At 48.4% G+C, this 14,302-nt stretch overlaps 1 protein-coding gene across 1 annotated transcript in view; it reads right to left on the reverse strand.

Annotated features, from left to right (window-relative positions):
* Positions 1 to 586: 586 nt before the first annotated feature.
* LOC139379275 (rho GTPase-activating protein 8-like) overlaps positions 587 to 14,302 on the reverse strand; it is a 42,575-nt gene continuing 28,859 nt past the window's right edge. The window contains exons 5-13 of the mRNA XM_071122078.1: positions 13,282 to 13,413; positions 13,065 to 13,151; positions 11,655 to 11,753; positions 9,260 to 9,370; positions 9,047 to 9,120; positions 8,684 to 8,761; positions 7,977 to 8,105; positions 6,200 to 6,303; positions 587 to 1,478 (exon numbers count right to left, since the gene is read on the reverse strand). Of these exons, the coding sequence (XP_070978179.1) occupies positions 1,281 to 1,478; positions 6,200 to 6,303; positions 7,977 to 8,105; positions 8,684 to 8,761; positions 9,047 to 9,120; positions 9,260 to 9,370; positions 11,655 to 11,753; positions 13,065 to 13,151; positions 13,282 to 13,413 (1,012 nt within the window). The 3' untranslated portion in view covers positions 587 to 1,280. The remainder of the gene's footprint in view (positions 1,479 to 6,199; positions 6,304 to 7,976; positions 8,106 to 8,683; positions 8,762 to 9,046; positions 9,121 to 9,259; positions 9,371 to 11,654; positions 11,754 to 13,064; positions 13,152 to 13,281; positions 13,414 to 14,302) is intronic.

Here is a 14,302-nt window from a genome sequence, read left to right on the forward strand (position 1 = left end):
CAGGCTAATGTTCCTATAGACCCAGTAAGGCCAGCAGGCTAATGTTTCTATAGACTCAGTAAGGCCAGCAGGTTAATGTTCCTATAGACTCAGTAAGGCCAGCAGGCTAATGTTCCTATAGACTCAGTAAGGCCAGCAGGCTAATGTTCCTATAGACTCAGTAAGACCAGCAGGCTAATGTTCCTATAGACTCAGTAAGACCAGCAGGTTAATGTTCCTATAGACTCAGTAAGGCCAGCAGGCTAATGTTCCTATCGACTCAGTAAGGCCAGCAGTCTAATGTTCCTATAGACTCAGTAAGACCAGCAGGCTAATGTTCCTATAGACTCAGTAAGGTCAGCAGTCTAATGTTCCTATAGACTCAGTAAGGCCAGCAGTCTAATGTTCCTATAGACTCAGTAAGACCAGCAGGCTAATGTTCCTATAGACTCAGTAAGGCCAGCAGTCTAATGTTCCTATAGACTCAGTAAGGCCAGCAGGCTAGTGTTCCTATAGACTCAGTAAGACCAGCAGGCTAATGTTCCTATAGACTCAGTAAGGCCAGCAGGCTAATGTTCCTATAGACTCAGTAAGGCCAGCAGGCTAGTCTTTAAAAACATGTTTTTATTGGTATGTAACTGTTATGAAAGTTGTTTTGTCAATTTTGTTTTGTATTTAAACTTTAAATGTTTACATGACACTGTATCAACATGTCCCCATGGGGCCAATAAAGTCAGTAAGTTATGCACCAAAACAAACTGGATTATGTCACAGGAGAAAGAAAAGGAACAGATTCTGGGAGCCATCTTGTTTCAGCAGCAACAGGTGGTTGGGGACATTCTTCAAAAACAGGTCATCCCAGTAGACAATCACAGCCTGTCTGTTTTGTTGGGTTGAGTATCTGGGTGTTGGGCTGTGCAGTGGAGCCTGTCCGTACGGTGGTGGGCTGGTATCGGGGCTGGTATCAGGTGGTACCGGGGCTGGGACCGGGGCTGGTATCAGGTGGTACCGGGGCTGGTATCAGGTGGTACCGGGGCTGGTATCAGGTGGTACCGGGGCTGGTACCGGGGGCTGGTACCAGGAATGGTATCGGGTGGTACCGGGGCTGGTATCGGGGCTGGTATCGGGGCTGGTATCGGGGCTGGTATCGGGGCTGGTATCAGGGCTGGTCCCGTGGCTGGTATCGGGGCTGGTATCGGGGCTGGTGTCGGGGCTGGTGTCGGGGCTGGTGTCGGGGCTGGTATCGGGGCTGGTATCAGGTGGTATCGGGGCTGGTATCAGGGCTGGTACCGGGGCTGGTATCAGGGCAGTACCTCTGCTTGTGGGCAGCGGGAGCTGAAGACTGTATGGTAATGTTCTATAAGGATCTCAGTGAAGATGTTGAGCGGTGTTAGAGATGTCAGAGAGACAGAGCCCTGAGAAGGCCAGGACAGATTGACACCAAACACACAAGCCAGGTTGGAGGGAGACATCTTGTTGATGATACTCTGCTGAGAGACCTGGAGGAGGAGGAGGGAGGGGAAGAGGGAGAGAGAAAGTGTTTACACTTGATCCTGACTAAACAGACTGCCTGCTATTCAACCTGTCAGAGTACGATCCTGACTAAACAGACCGCCTGCTATTCAACCTGTCAGAGTACGATCCTGACTAAACAGACTGCCTGCTATTCAACCTGTCAGAGTACGATCCTGACTAAACAGACTGCCTGCTATTCAACCTGTCAGAGTACGAGCCTGACTAAACAGACTGCCTGCTATTCAACCTGTCAGAGTACGATCCTGACTAAACAGACTGCCTGCTATTCAACCTGTCAGAGTACGATCCTGACTAAACAGACTGCCTGCTATTCAACCTGTCAGAGTACGATCCTGACTAAACAGACTGCCTGCTATTCAACCTGTCAGAGTACGATCCTGACTAAACAGACTGCCTGCTATTCAACCTGTCAGAGTACGATCCTGACTAAACAGACCGTCTGCCATTCAACCTGTCAGAGTACGATCCTGACTAAACAGACTGCCTGCTATTCAACCTGTCAGAGTACGATCCTGACTAAACAGACTGCCTGCTATTCAACCTGTCAGAGTACGAGCCTGACTAAACAGACTGCCTGCTATTCAACCTGTCAGAGTACAATCCTGACTAAACAGACTGCCTGCTATTCAACCTGTCAGAGTACGATCCTGACTAAACAGACTGCCTGCTATTCAACCTGTCAGAGTACGATCCTGACTAAACAGACTGCCTGCTATTCAACCTGTCAGAGTACGAGCCTGACTAAACAGACTGCCTGCTATTCAACCTGTCAGAGTACAATCCTGACTAAACAGACTGCCTGCTATTCAACCTGTCAGAGTACGATCCTGACTAAACAGACTGCCTGCTATTCAACCTGTCAGAGTACGATCCTGACTAAACAGACCGCCTGCTATTCAACCTGTCAGAAGGATCATAGAGTATCGTCGGCCCGGTCCGATAACCCGTCCACCGGTCTGATAACCAGTCCCCTCTCGGCCCGGTGTGATAATGTGTCTAACGGAACCCAGGAGAGATCGGACTAGATGATACAGTCTAATACAGTGTCACCATATGAACCTGCAACGTTCCAGACAAGCAGCATTATATTAACATCAGCATGGGAAGTGAATGTAAAGTCAGAGAGTGAAGCATTAGTCTGTCTCCTGGAGAACTTTAAACATAGCCCTGGGAGTCCTTACAATCTGGATCAGAGCAAGCCCTCATCCCAAATGGCTCCCCTATTCCCTATGGGGCCCTGGTCAAAGGCAGTGCACTATATAGGGGCCAGGGTGCTGTTAGGGACACATCTCCAGCCGTCCTGTCTGAGGCCTTGTGGGTTAGTTCTGGCTAAGGTTGGTTAGTTAAAGGTCAGTGTGAACGGAGAGAGAGGGGTTTTCTCTACATTGAAACCTATTGAAACCTCAGCATTTCACATGGGAGAAAAAGGGGGAAGTGGGTTTGATTTCTCTCAACAGTGGACTATTATTGTAGTGGTCTGTTTTTTGTTGGTCAGGCCTTTTCTAAAATGTCTACACGGCATTCATATAGCTGTGCATTTGGTTTAACAGACAAAAACAAAACTGTCATTTTCAGCAATATTTATTCAGTGGGCTTTGAGATGTCTCATCTTAAGGACATTACATTGTGTAAAGAGTCTGTCTTCATATGTAGAACAAAGCCCTTTGAGATGTCTCATCTTACGGACATTACATTGTGTAAAGAGTCAGTCTTCATATGTAGAACAAAGACCTTTGAGAAGTTATTGTGTTGTGTTGTGGAGCCAGAACATCAGTTGTGTTGTGGTGTGGAGCCAGAACATCATTTGTGTTGTGTTGTGGTGTGGAGCCAGAACATCAGTTGTGGTGTGTTGTGGTGTGGAGCCAGAACATCAGTTGTGTTGTGGTGTGTTGTGGTGTAGAGCCAGAACATCAGTTGTGTTGTGGTGTGTTGTGGTGTAGAGCCAGAACATCAGTTGTGTTGTGGAGCCAGAACATCAGTTGTGTTGTGTTGTGTTGTGTTGTGGAGCCAGAACATCAGTTGTGTTGTGTTGTGGAGCCAGAACATCAGTTGTGTTGTGGAGACAGAACATCAGTTGTGTTGTGGAGACAGAACATCAGTTGTGTTGTGGAGCCAGAACATCAGTTGTGTTGTGGAGACAGAACATCAGTTGTGTTGTGGAGACAGAACATCAGTTGTGTTGTGGAGCCAGAACATCAGTTGTGTTGTGGTGTGTTGTGTCATGTGGTTGTGTGTTGCCGTGCGGTGTTGTGTGTTGCCGTGCGGTGTTGTGTCATGTGGTTGTGTGTTGCCGTGCGGTGTTGTGTCATGTTGTGTGTTGCCGTGCGGTGTTGTGTCATGTTGTGTGTTGCCGTGCGGTGTTGTGTCATGTGGTTGTGTGTTGCCGTGCGGTGTTGTGTGTTGCCGTGCGGTGTTGTGTCATGTGGTTGTGTGTTGCCGTGCGGTGTTGTGTCATGTTGTGTGTTGCCGTGCGGTGTTGTGTGTTGCCGTGCGGTGTTGTGTCATGTGGTTGTGTGTTGCCGTGCGGTGTTGTGTCATGTGGTTGTGTGTTGCCGTGCGGTGTTGTGTCATGTGGTTGTGTGTTGCCGTGCGGTGTTGTGTCATGTGGTTGTGTGTTGCCGTGCGGTGTTGTGTCATGTTGTGTGTTGCCGTGCGGTGTTGTGTCATGTGGTTGTGTGTTGCCGTGCGGTGTTGTGTCATGTTGTGTGTTGCCGTGCGGTGTTGTGTCATGTGGTTGTGTGTTGCCGTGCGGTGTTGTGTCATGTTGTGTGTTGCCGTGCGGTGTTGTGTCATGTGGTTGTGTGTTGCCGTGCGGTGTTGTGTCATGTTGTGTGTTGCCGTGCGGTGTTGTGTCATGTTGTGTGTTGCCGTGCGGTGTTGTGTCATGTGGTTGTGTGTTGCCGTGCGGTGTTGTGTCATGTTGTGTGTTGCCGTGCGGTGTTGTGTCATGTGGTTGTGTGTTGCCGTGCGGTGTTGTGTCATGTGGTTGTGTGTTGCCGTGCGCTGTTGTGTCATGTGGTTGTGTGTTGCCGTGCGCTGTTGTGTCATGTGGTTGTGTGTTGCCGTGCGCTGTTGTGTCATGTGGTTGTGTGTTGCCGTGCGGTGTTGTGTGTTGCCGTGCGGTGTTGTGTCATGTGGTTGTGTGTTGCCGTGCGGTGTTGCGTCATGTGGTTGTGTGTTGCCGTGCGGTGTTGTGTGTTGCCGTGCGGTGTTGTGTCATGTGGTTGTGTGTTGCCGTGCGGTGTTGTGTGTTGCCGTGCGGTGTTGTGTCATGTGGTTGTGTGTTGCCGTGCGGTGTTGTGTCATGTGGTTGTGTGTTGCCGTGCGGTGTTGTATGTTGCCGTGCGGTGTTGTGTCATGTGGTTGTGTGTTGCCGTGCGGTGTTGTGTGTTGCCGTGCGGTGTTGTGTCATGTGGTTGTGTGTTGCCGTGCGGTGTTGTGTCATGTGGTTGTGTGTTGCCGTGCGGTGTTGTATGTTGCCGTGCGGTGTTGTGTCATGATGTTGTGTGTTGCCGTGCGGTGTTGTGTCATGTGGTTGTGTGTTGCCGTGCGGTGTTGTGTGTTGCCGTGCGGTGTTGCGTCATGTGGTTGTGTGTTGCCGTGCGGTGTTGCGTCATGTTGTTGTGTGTTGCCGTGCGGTGTTGCGTCATGTTGTTGTGTGTTGCCGTGCGGTGTTGCGTCATGTTGTTGTGTGTTGCCGTGCGGTGTTGCGTCATGTGGTTGTGTGTTGCCGTGCGGTGTTGCGTCATGTGGTTGTGTGTTGCCGTGCGCTGTTGCGTCATGTGTTGTGTGTTGCCGTGCGGTGTTGCGTCATGTGGTTGTGTGTTGCCGTGCGGTGTTGTCGTGCGGTGTTGCGTCATGTTGTTGTGTGTTGCCGTGCGGTGTTGTGTCATGTTCTTGTGTTTTGCCGTACGGTGTTGTCATGTTGTTGTGTGTTGCCGTGCGGTGTTGTGTCATGTTGTTGTGTGTTGCCGTGCGGTGTTGTGTCATGTTGGTGTGTGTTGCCGTGCGGTGTGTTGCCGTGCGGTGTTGTGTCATGTTGTTGTGTGTTGCCGTGCGGTGTTGTGTCATGATGTTGTGTGTTGGCGTGCGGTGTTGTGTCATGTTGGTGTGAGTTGCCGTGCGGTGTTGTGTGTTGCCATGCGGTGTTGTGTCATGCTGGTGTGAGTTGCCGTGCGGTGTTGTGTGTTGCCGTGCGGTGTTGTGTCATGTTGTTGTGTGTTGCCGTGCGGTGTTGTGTGTTGCCGTGCGGTGTTGTGTGTTGCCGTGCGGTGTTGTGTCATGTTGTTGTGTGTTGCCGTGCGGTGTTGTGTCATGTTGTTGTGTGTTGCCGTGCGGTGTTGTGTCATGTTGGTGTGAGTTGCCGTGCGGTGTTGTGTCATGTTGGTGTGAGTTGCCGTGCGGTGTTGTGTCATGTTGTTGTGTGTTGCCGTGCGGTGTTGTGTCATGTTGGTGTGAGTTGCCGTGCGGTGTTGTGTCATGTTGTTGTGTGTTGCCGTGCGGTGTTGTGTCATGTTGGTGTGAGTTGCCGTGCGGTGTTGTGTCATGTTGTTGTGTGTTGCCGTGCGGTGTTGTGTCATGTTGGTGTGAGTTGCCGTGCGGTGTTGTGTGTTGCCGTGCGGTGTTGTGTCATGTTGGTGTGTGTTGCCGTGCGGTGTTGTGTGTTGCCGTGCGGTGTTGTTACCATGTTCAGGAAGCAGAGCAGGTACTTCAACACCATGTAGTTGTGTTCTGGTAGTCTCTCTAGGATGTGTTTACAGGTGGTCACTCGTAGACTGCTCTCCACTCCTGGAACAACAAGCTGTACGTCACACATCACACGTTGAGGTTCTCTTTCTGGTTCAGATACACCGGGTCACCACGGTCTGTTTCATATGTGACCCACTTCAGGAAGTTGGGCAATTGATACAGGTTCCTACTTCACAGTAGAGTCGTTAAATTAGTATATTGATACAGGTTCCTACTTCACAGTAGAGTCGTTAAATTAGTATATTGATACAGGTTCCTACTTCACAGTAGAGCCGTTAAATTAGTATATTGATGCAGGTTCCTACTTCACAGTGGTCTTGGATCTGGAGATATGAATTCCAGTGTTACATAATGGAGCCCAGTTCAGCCAAGGAGACTGGTCTGGGATCTGGAGATATGAATTCCAGTGTTACATAATGGAGCCCAGTTCAGCCAAGGAGACTGGTCTGGGATCTGGAGATATGAATTCCAGTGTTACATAATGGAGCCCAGTTCAGCCAAGGAGACTGGTCTGGGATCTGGAGATATGAATTCCAGTGTTACATAATGGAGCCCAGTTCAGCCAAGGAGACTGGTCTGGGATCTGGAGATATGAACTCCAGTTCAGCCAAGGAGAAAGCACTGAGTTATAAGGAAAAATACAGGATGCTCCATGGCTTTCCATGATTGGCTGAGATAAGGGATAATATGGGTACTGATTAACTTTTAACGCTCAAATGGTTGGAACCCCGCGTCTCCATGGTTACATGGGGGAAGTCCATCTATAGACCCCCCTTTTCTATTATTCTATTGGTGCTGCTCTGTTTGAGGGAGGTGCTCTTGATTCAGCTGCCCTGCGTGCCGGCTAGACAGTGTTCCCATTTAGAACCATTTCACATGTCTGAAGGTACAAACTCTCGTCTACGACGAGAGAGCCGACCGCCGCCGCCGACGAGAGAGAGAGCCGCCGCCGACGACGAGAGAGGAGCCGCCGCCGACGACGAGAGAGGAGCCGCCGCCGACGACGAGAGAGGAGCCGCCGCCGACGACGAGAGAGGAGCCGCCGACGACGACGAGAGAGGAGCCGCCGCCGACGACGAGAGAGGAGCCGCCGCCGACGACGAGAGAGGAGCCGCCGCCGACGACGAGAGAGGAGCCGCCGACGACGACGAGAGAGGAGCCGCCGACGACGACGAGAGAGGAGCCGCCGCCGACGACGGCGAGAGAGAGGAGCCGCCGACGACGGCGAGAGAGACGAGCCGCCGACGACGGCGAGAGAGAGGAGCCGCCGACGACGGCGAGAGAGAGGAGCCGCCGACGACGGCGAGAGAGAGGAGCCGCCGACGACGGCGAGAGAGAGGAGCCGCCGACGACGGCGAGAGAGAGGAGCCGCCGACGACGACGAGAGAGCCGCCGACGACGACGAGAGAGCCGCCGACGACGACGAGAGCCGCCAACGACGACGAGAGAGCCGCCAACGACGACGAGAGAGCCGCCAACGATGACGAGAGAGCCGCCAACGATGACGAGAGAGCCGCCAACGATGACGAGAGAGCCGCCAACGATGACGAGAGAGCCGCCAACGATGACGAGAGAGCCGCCAACGATGACGAGAGAGGAGCCGTCGTCATGTGACATTTTAAAGAGATGGGTGGAGCTAAGGCTTAAGGGGGCGTTTGAACGTTGCCGACAGAGAACTCAGACCGAGCTAAAGCCTCGGCACATGTACTTACGGACTACGTCCTGTATCTGGTGGTAGAGGGGGAAGGTGAGCAGAGGTTCAGGAAGCTCTCTGAGGAAGGTCTTCAGGATGACAGCAGGCACGTGGATGTCTCCGTACTGCTCGAACACCACTGGCTTCCCTGAGGAGGGGAGACACAGACCTGATAACAGACTGAGCTTCCCTGAGGAGGAGAGAGAGACCTGATAACAGACTGAGCTTCCCTGAGGAGGAGGAGAGACAGAGACCTAAAAACCTGGACCACAGATTCATCCTCTGACTGATGGCGGCCATTGGACTTCTTTATCAATACTGAGCACAGCGGACAACTATCTGAGTCCAGAGTAAAACCATTCCATGGACAACCCTGACGCAAACACTACATTCAAAGTATTGAAATGGAATCATAGATTGTTATAATTGTCATGTTTTCTACAAATCTCTCTCTGTACTGTATCTGCAGTCAACAGAGGTCTGGGGGGGGGGGGGGGGGGGACATGGGGCTGTGGTGTGATGTCATCTGAGACAGAGGTTGATCTGGATTATTATTGATCTCTGCTTCCAGGTAGTGAGAGATAAAAGTCCCGCCTCCGGGAGACCCCCGGCCCCGGCTCAGAGTTCCAGCTCCTCTACCTCTGGTTAAGGAGCTTATAGGAGGTTATAAAGGTTATTATGGAGGTTATAAAGGTTATTATGGAGGTTATAAAGGTTCCATCAAACCCTGGTTGTAGAGCTTCTGCACGTCCTTGATGAGCTGAACACGAGCGGACCTCCTGAAGATACCTTCTGTCTGGAGGCCTGAGGAGAGGTGGGACAGAGTGAAAGGCTTCAACTACTATTACTGTAGAGGTCCTGTACCTGAGCCAAGGTCCTATCAGACAGCTCCTACCTCAACTACTATTACTGTAGAGGTCCTGTACCTGAGCCAAGGTCCTATCAGACAGCTCCTACCTCAACAACTATTAATGTAGAGGTCTGGTACCTGATCCAAGTTCCTTTCAGACAGCTCCTACCTCAACAACTATTACTGTAGAGGTCCTGTACCTGATCCAAGCTCCTTTCAGACAGCTCCTATCTTCTTACCATTGTCTTTGAGATAAGCCACAGTCTGGGACATCACAGGAGGGATCATAACTCCCTGGTTCTTCTCAGCAATACTGGGAACAGAACACGTCTAGTTCAGCAGGCTTGCAGTATGGTACATCATATTAGTTGGCATAACCACGGTGGAAATATGGAGCGGCTAAGGGGGGGGGGGTAGGGGACAAATAAAGGGGACTCAGCTAAAATACTCACTATTGCAGGCTGACTCCAAACTGCTGAGTGGGCAGAGGAGGTCTGGGGGGAGGAGTCTTAGATGAGGGGTGTAGACCTCCCTTCTGGGCCGCCTGCAGCCTCTCGTCATGCCTGTCGTAAATACATGGTCATGTACAGTTGAAGTCAGAAGTTTACATACTCTTAGATTGGAGTCATTAACAAAGTTCTTGTTAACAAACTATAGTTTTGGTAAGGCTGTTAGGACATTTACCTTGTAAATGACAAGTAATTATTCCAACAATTGTTTACAGATTATATCACTGTATCACAATTCCAGTGGATCAGAAGTTTACATACACTACGTTGACTGTGCTTTTAAACAGCTTGGAAAATTCCAGAAAATGATGTCATGGCTTTAGAAGCTTCTGATAGGCTAATTGACATTATTTGAGTCAATTGGAGGTGTACCTGTGGATGTATTTCAAGGCCTACCTTCAAACTCAGTGCCTCTTTGCTTGACATCATGGGAAAATCAAAATAAATCTGTCAAGACCTCTGGAAAAAAAATGTTGCCCTCCACAAGTCTGGTTCATCCTTGGGAGCAATTTCCAAACGCCTGAAGGTACCACGTTCATCTGTACAAACAATAGTATGCAAGTATAAACACCATGGGCCCACGCAGCCGCCATACCGCTCAGGAAGGAGACGCATTCTGTCTCCTACAGATGAACGTACTTTGGTGCGAAAAGTGCAAATCAATCCCAGAACAACAGCAAAGGACCTTGTGAAGATGCTGGAGGAAACAGGTATAAAAGTATCTATATCCACAGTAAAACAAGTCCTATATCGACATAACCTGAAAGGCCGCTCAGCAAGGGAGAAGCCACTGCTCCAAAACCGCCATAAAAAAGCCAGACTACGGTTTGCAACTTCACATAGTGACAAAGATGGTACTTTTTGGAGAAATGTCCTCTGGTCTGATGAAACAAAAATAGAACTGTTTGGCCATAATGACCATCGTTATGTTTGGAGGAAAAGGGGTAGGCTTGCAAGCCGAAGAATACTATCCCGAACGTGAAGCACGGAGGTGGCAGCATCATATTGTGGGGGTGCTTTGCTGCAGGAGAGACTGGTGCACCTGACAAAATAGATGGCATCATGAGGAAAGAAAATTATATGGATATATTGAAGCAACATCTGACGATATCAGTCAGGACGTTAAAGCTTGGTTGCAAATGGGTCTTCCAAATGGACAATGACCCCAAGCATACTTCCAAAGTTGTGGCAAAATGGCTTAAGGACAACAAAGTCAAGGTATTGGAGTGGCCATCACAAAGCTCTGACCTCAATCCTGTGGAACATTTGTGGGCAGAACTGAAAAAGCATGTGCTAGCAAGGAGGCCTTCAAACCTGACTCAGGTGCACCAGCTCTGTCAAGAGGAACGGGCCAAAATTCACCCAACTTTTTGTGGGAAGCTTGTGGAAGGATACCCAAAACATTTGACCCATGTTTAACCATTTAAAGGCAATGCAACCAAATACTAATTGAGTGTATGTAAACTTCTGACCCACTGGGAATGTGATGAAAGAAATAAAAGCTGAAATAAAAATCACTTAATTTTCTGACATTTTCACATTCTTAAAATAAAGTGGTGATCCTATCCTAATTTTTACTAGGATTAAATGTCAGAAATTGTGAAAAACTGAGTTTAAATGTATAAGCCACCTCTGGGATTGGTTGGATACATGAATACACTACCTCCGTGATTGGTTGGATACATGAATACACTACCTCCGTGATTGGTTGGATACATGGTTGGAATACACTACCTCCGTGATTGGTTGGATACATGAATACACTACCTCCGTGATTGGTTGGATACATGAATACACTACCTCTGTGATTGGTTGGGTACATGAATACAGTACCTCTGTGATTGGTTGGATACATGAATACACTACCTCTGTGATTGGTTGGGTACATGAATACACTACCTCCGTGATTGGTTGGGTACATGAATACACTACCTCCGTGATTGGTTGGATACATGAATACAGTACCTCCGTGATTGGTTGGATACATGAATACACTACCTCTGTGATTGGTTGGGTACATGAATACACTACCCCCGTGATTGGTTGGATACATGAATACACTACCTCCGTGATTGGTTGGATACATGAATACACTACCCCCGTGATTGGTTGGATACATGAATACACTACCTCCGTGATTGGTTGGATACATGAATACATGAAACTCTGCTGATATCAAGCTAATGAGCAGCTACAGGTCAGGGGTCAGTGTTAAGGTCAGGGAGTGGTATAGAGGTGTAACCTACCTGAAGACATCAGGTGGTCTCTGAGCTCAGCCAGGTAGTTAGGGTTAAGGTCAGGGGTCAGGGTAAGGTAGTGGTGCAGAGGTGTAACCTACCTGAGGACATCAGGTGGGATGATGAGCTGATCCCAGCTCAGGTGATCTCTGAGCTCAGACAGGTAGTTTACATAGGTCAGCTTCTTACCAAACTTGTGACTAAACAGGAAGAACAGAGTGTTAGAAAGGTCAGTCAATATGCCAAATGACTGGGCACCATACCTGATGAGTGGTTGGAATATACTGTATTCTAGATTATTACTGTAGAAAGATGACTGGGCACCATACCTGATGAGTGGTTGGAATATACTGTATTCTAGATTATTACTGTAGAAAGATGACTGGGCACCATACCTGATGAGTGGTTGGAATATACTGTATTCTAGATTATTACTGTAGAAAGATGACTGGGCACCATACCTGATGAATGGTTGGAATATACTGTATTCTAGATTATTACTGTAGAAAGATGACTGGGCATCATACCTGATGAGTGGTTGGAATATATTGTATTCTAGATTATTACTGTAGAAAGATGACTGGGCACCATACCTGATGAATGGTTGGAATATACTGTATTCTAGATTATTACTGTAGAAAGATGACTGGGCACCATACCTGATGAATGGTTGGAATATACTGTATTCTAGATTATTACTGTAGAAAGATGACTGGGCACCATACCTGATGAGTGGTTGGAATATACTGTATTCTAGATTATTACTGTAGAAAGATGACTGGGCACCATACCTGATGACTGGTTGGAATATACTGTATTCTAGATTATTACTGTAGAAAGATGACTGGGCACCATACCTGATGAATGGTTGGAATATACTGTATTCTAGATTATTACTGTAGAAAGATGACTGGGCACCATACCTGATGAATGGTTGGAATATACTGTATTCTAGATTATTACTGTAGAAAGATGACTGGGCACCATACCTGATGAGTGGTTGGAATATACTGTATTCTAGATTATTACTGTAGAAAGATGACTGGGCACCATACCTGATGACTGGTTGGAATATACTGTATTCTAGATTATTACTGTAGAAAGATGACTGGGCACCATACCTGATGAATGGTTGGAATATACTGTATTCTAGATTATTACTGTAGAAAGATGACTGGGCACCATACCTGACTGGTTGGAATATACTGTATTCTAGATTATTACTGTAGAAAGATGACTGGGCACCATACCTGATGAGTGGTTGGAATATACTGTATTCTAGATTATTACTGTAGAAAGATGACTGGGCACCATACCTGACTGGTTGGAATATACTGTATTCTAGATTATTACTGTAGAAAGATGACTGGGCACCATACCTGATGAGTGGTTGGAATATACTGTATTCTAGATTATTACTGTAGAAAGATGACTGGGCACCATACCTGATGAGTGGTTGGAATATACTGTATTCTAGATTATTACTGTAGAAAGATGACTGGGCACCATACCTGATGAGTGGTTGGAATATATTCCAGATGATTCTGATAAAGTTAGTAGGATGGACGACATAGAGGGCTTTCAGGTTCTTCTTGTACCTATCAGGAAATACATTGACACACACACACACACACACACTAAACATTATTCTGGAAAAACTGGCTCATCGAGTTATATTTTGATTGAGAGGGCTTGAAAAGTCGTAGGTTAGAGGTCAGGGGGACTTACTTCCTGTCAAATTCTCTGTAGGCGTTTCGTAGCCAGTGTAGCGAGGGCTTGTTGCAGCTGCGGAGACCATGGTGGAAGTACACTACCGTATAGTCACTCTCTACATACTGGTCCAGCGTATACATCAGATACCTACAGCCAGGGAGAGGAGAGAACAGAGCCAGGGTATACATCAGATACCTACAGCCAGGGAGAGGAGAGAACAGAGCCAGGGTATACATCAGATACCTGCAGCCAGGGAGAGGAGAGAACAGAGCACTCGGGTAACAGTCCAAACATAATGGAAAAACTCTTGACTAAATGAGGGGATAACAAAGTATATTGAAAGCATGTGCTTCCACACAGGTGTGATTCCTGAGTTCATTAAGCAATTAACATCCCATCATGCTTTAGGGTCATGTATAAAAATGCAGGGCAGGCCATTATTTTGGGTACCATGGGTATGGCCCCATAAGATGACAATGCCCCCATCCACAAGGCAGGAGGAGGGGTCACGGAATGGTCTGATGAGCAGGAAAACCCATCCCATGGCCGTCTCAGTCACCAGATCTCAACTGGTCTGATGAGCAGGAAAACCCATTCCATGGCCGTCTCAGTCACCAGATCTCAACTGGTCTGATGAGCAGGAAAACCCATTCCATGGCCGTCTCAGTCACCAGATCTCAACTGGTCTGATGAGCAGGAAAACCCATCCCATGGCCGTCTCAGTCACCAGATCTCAACTGGTCTGATGAGCAGGAAAACCCATCCCATGGCCGTCTCAGTCACCAGATCTCAACTGGTCTGATGAGCAGGAAAACCCATCCCATGGCCGTCTCAGTCACCAGATCTCAACTGGTCTGATGAGCAGGAAAACCCATCCCATGGCCGTCTCAGTCACCAGATCTCAACTGGTCTGATGAGCAGGAAAACCCATCCCATGGCCGTCTCAGTCACCAGATCTCAACTGGTCTGATGAGCAGGAAAACCCATCCCATGGCCGTCTCAGTCACCAGATCTCAACTGGTCTGATGAGCAGGAA

This window comes from Oncorhynchus clarkii, chromosome 21 (genome assembly GCF_045791955.1).
Source record: "Oncorhynchus clarkii lewisi isolate Uvic-CL-2024 chromosome 21, UVic_Ocla_1.0, whole genome shotgun sequence".
Classification (NCBI taxonomy): Eukaryota; Metazoa; Chordata; class Actinopteri; order Salmoniformes; family Salmonidae; genus Oncorhynchus; species Oncorhynchus clarkii.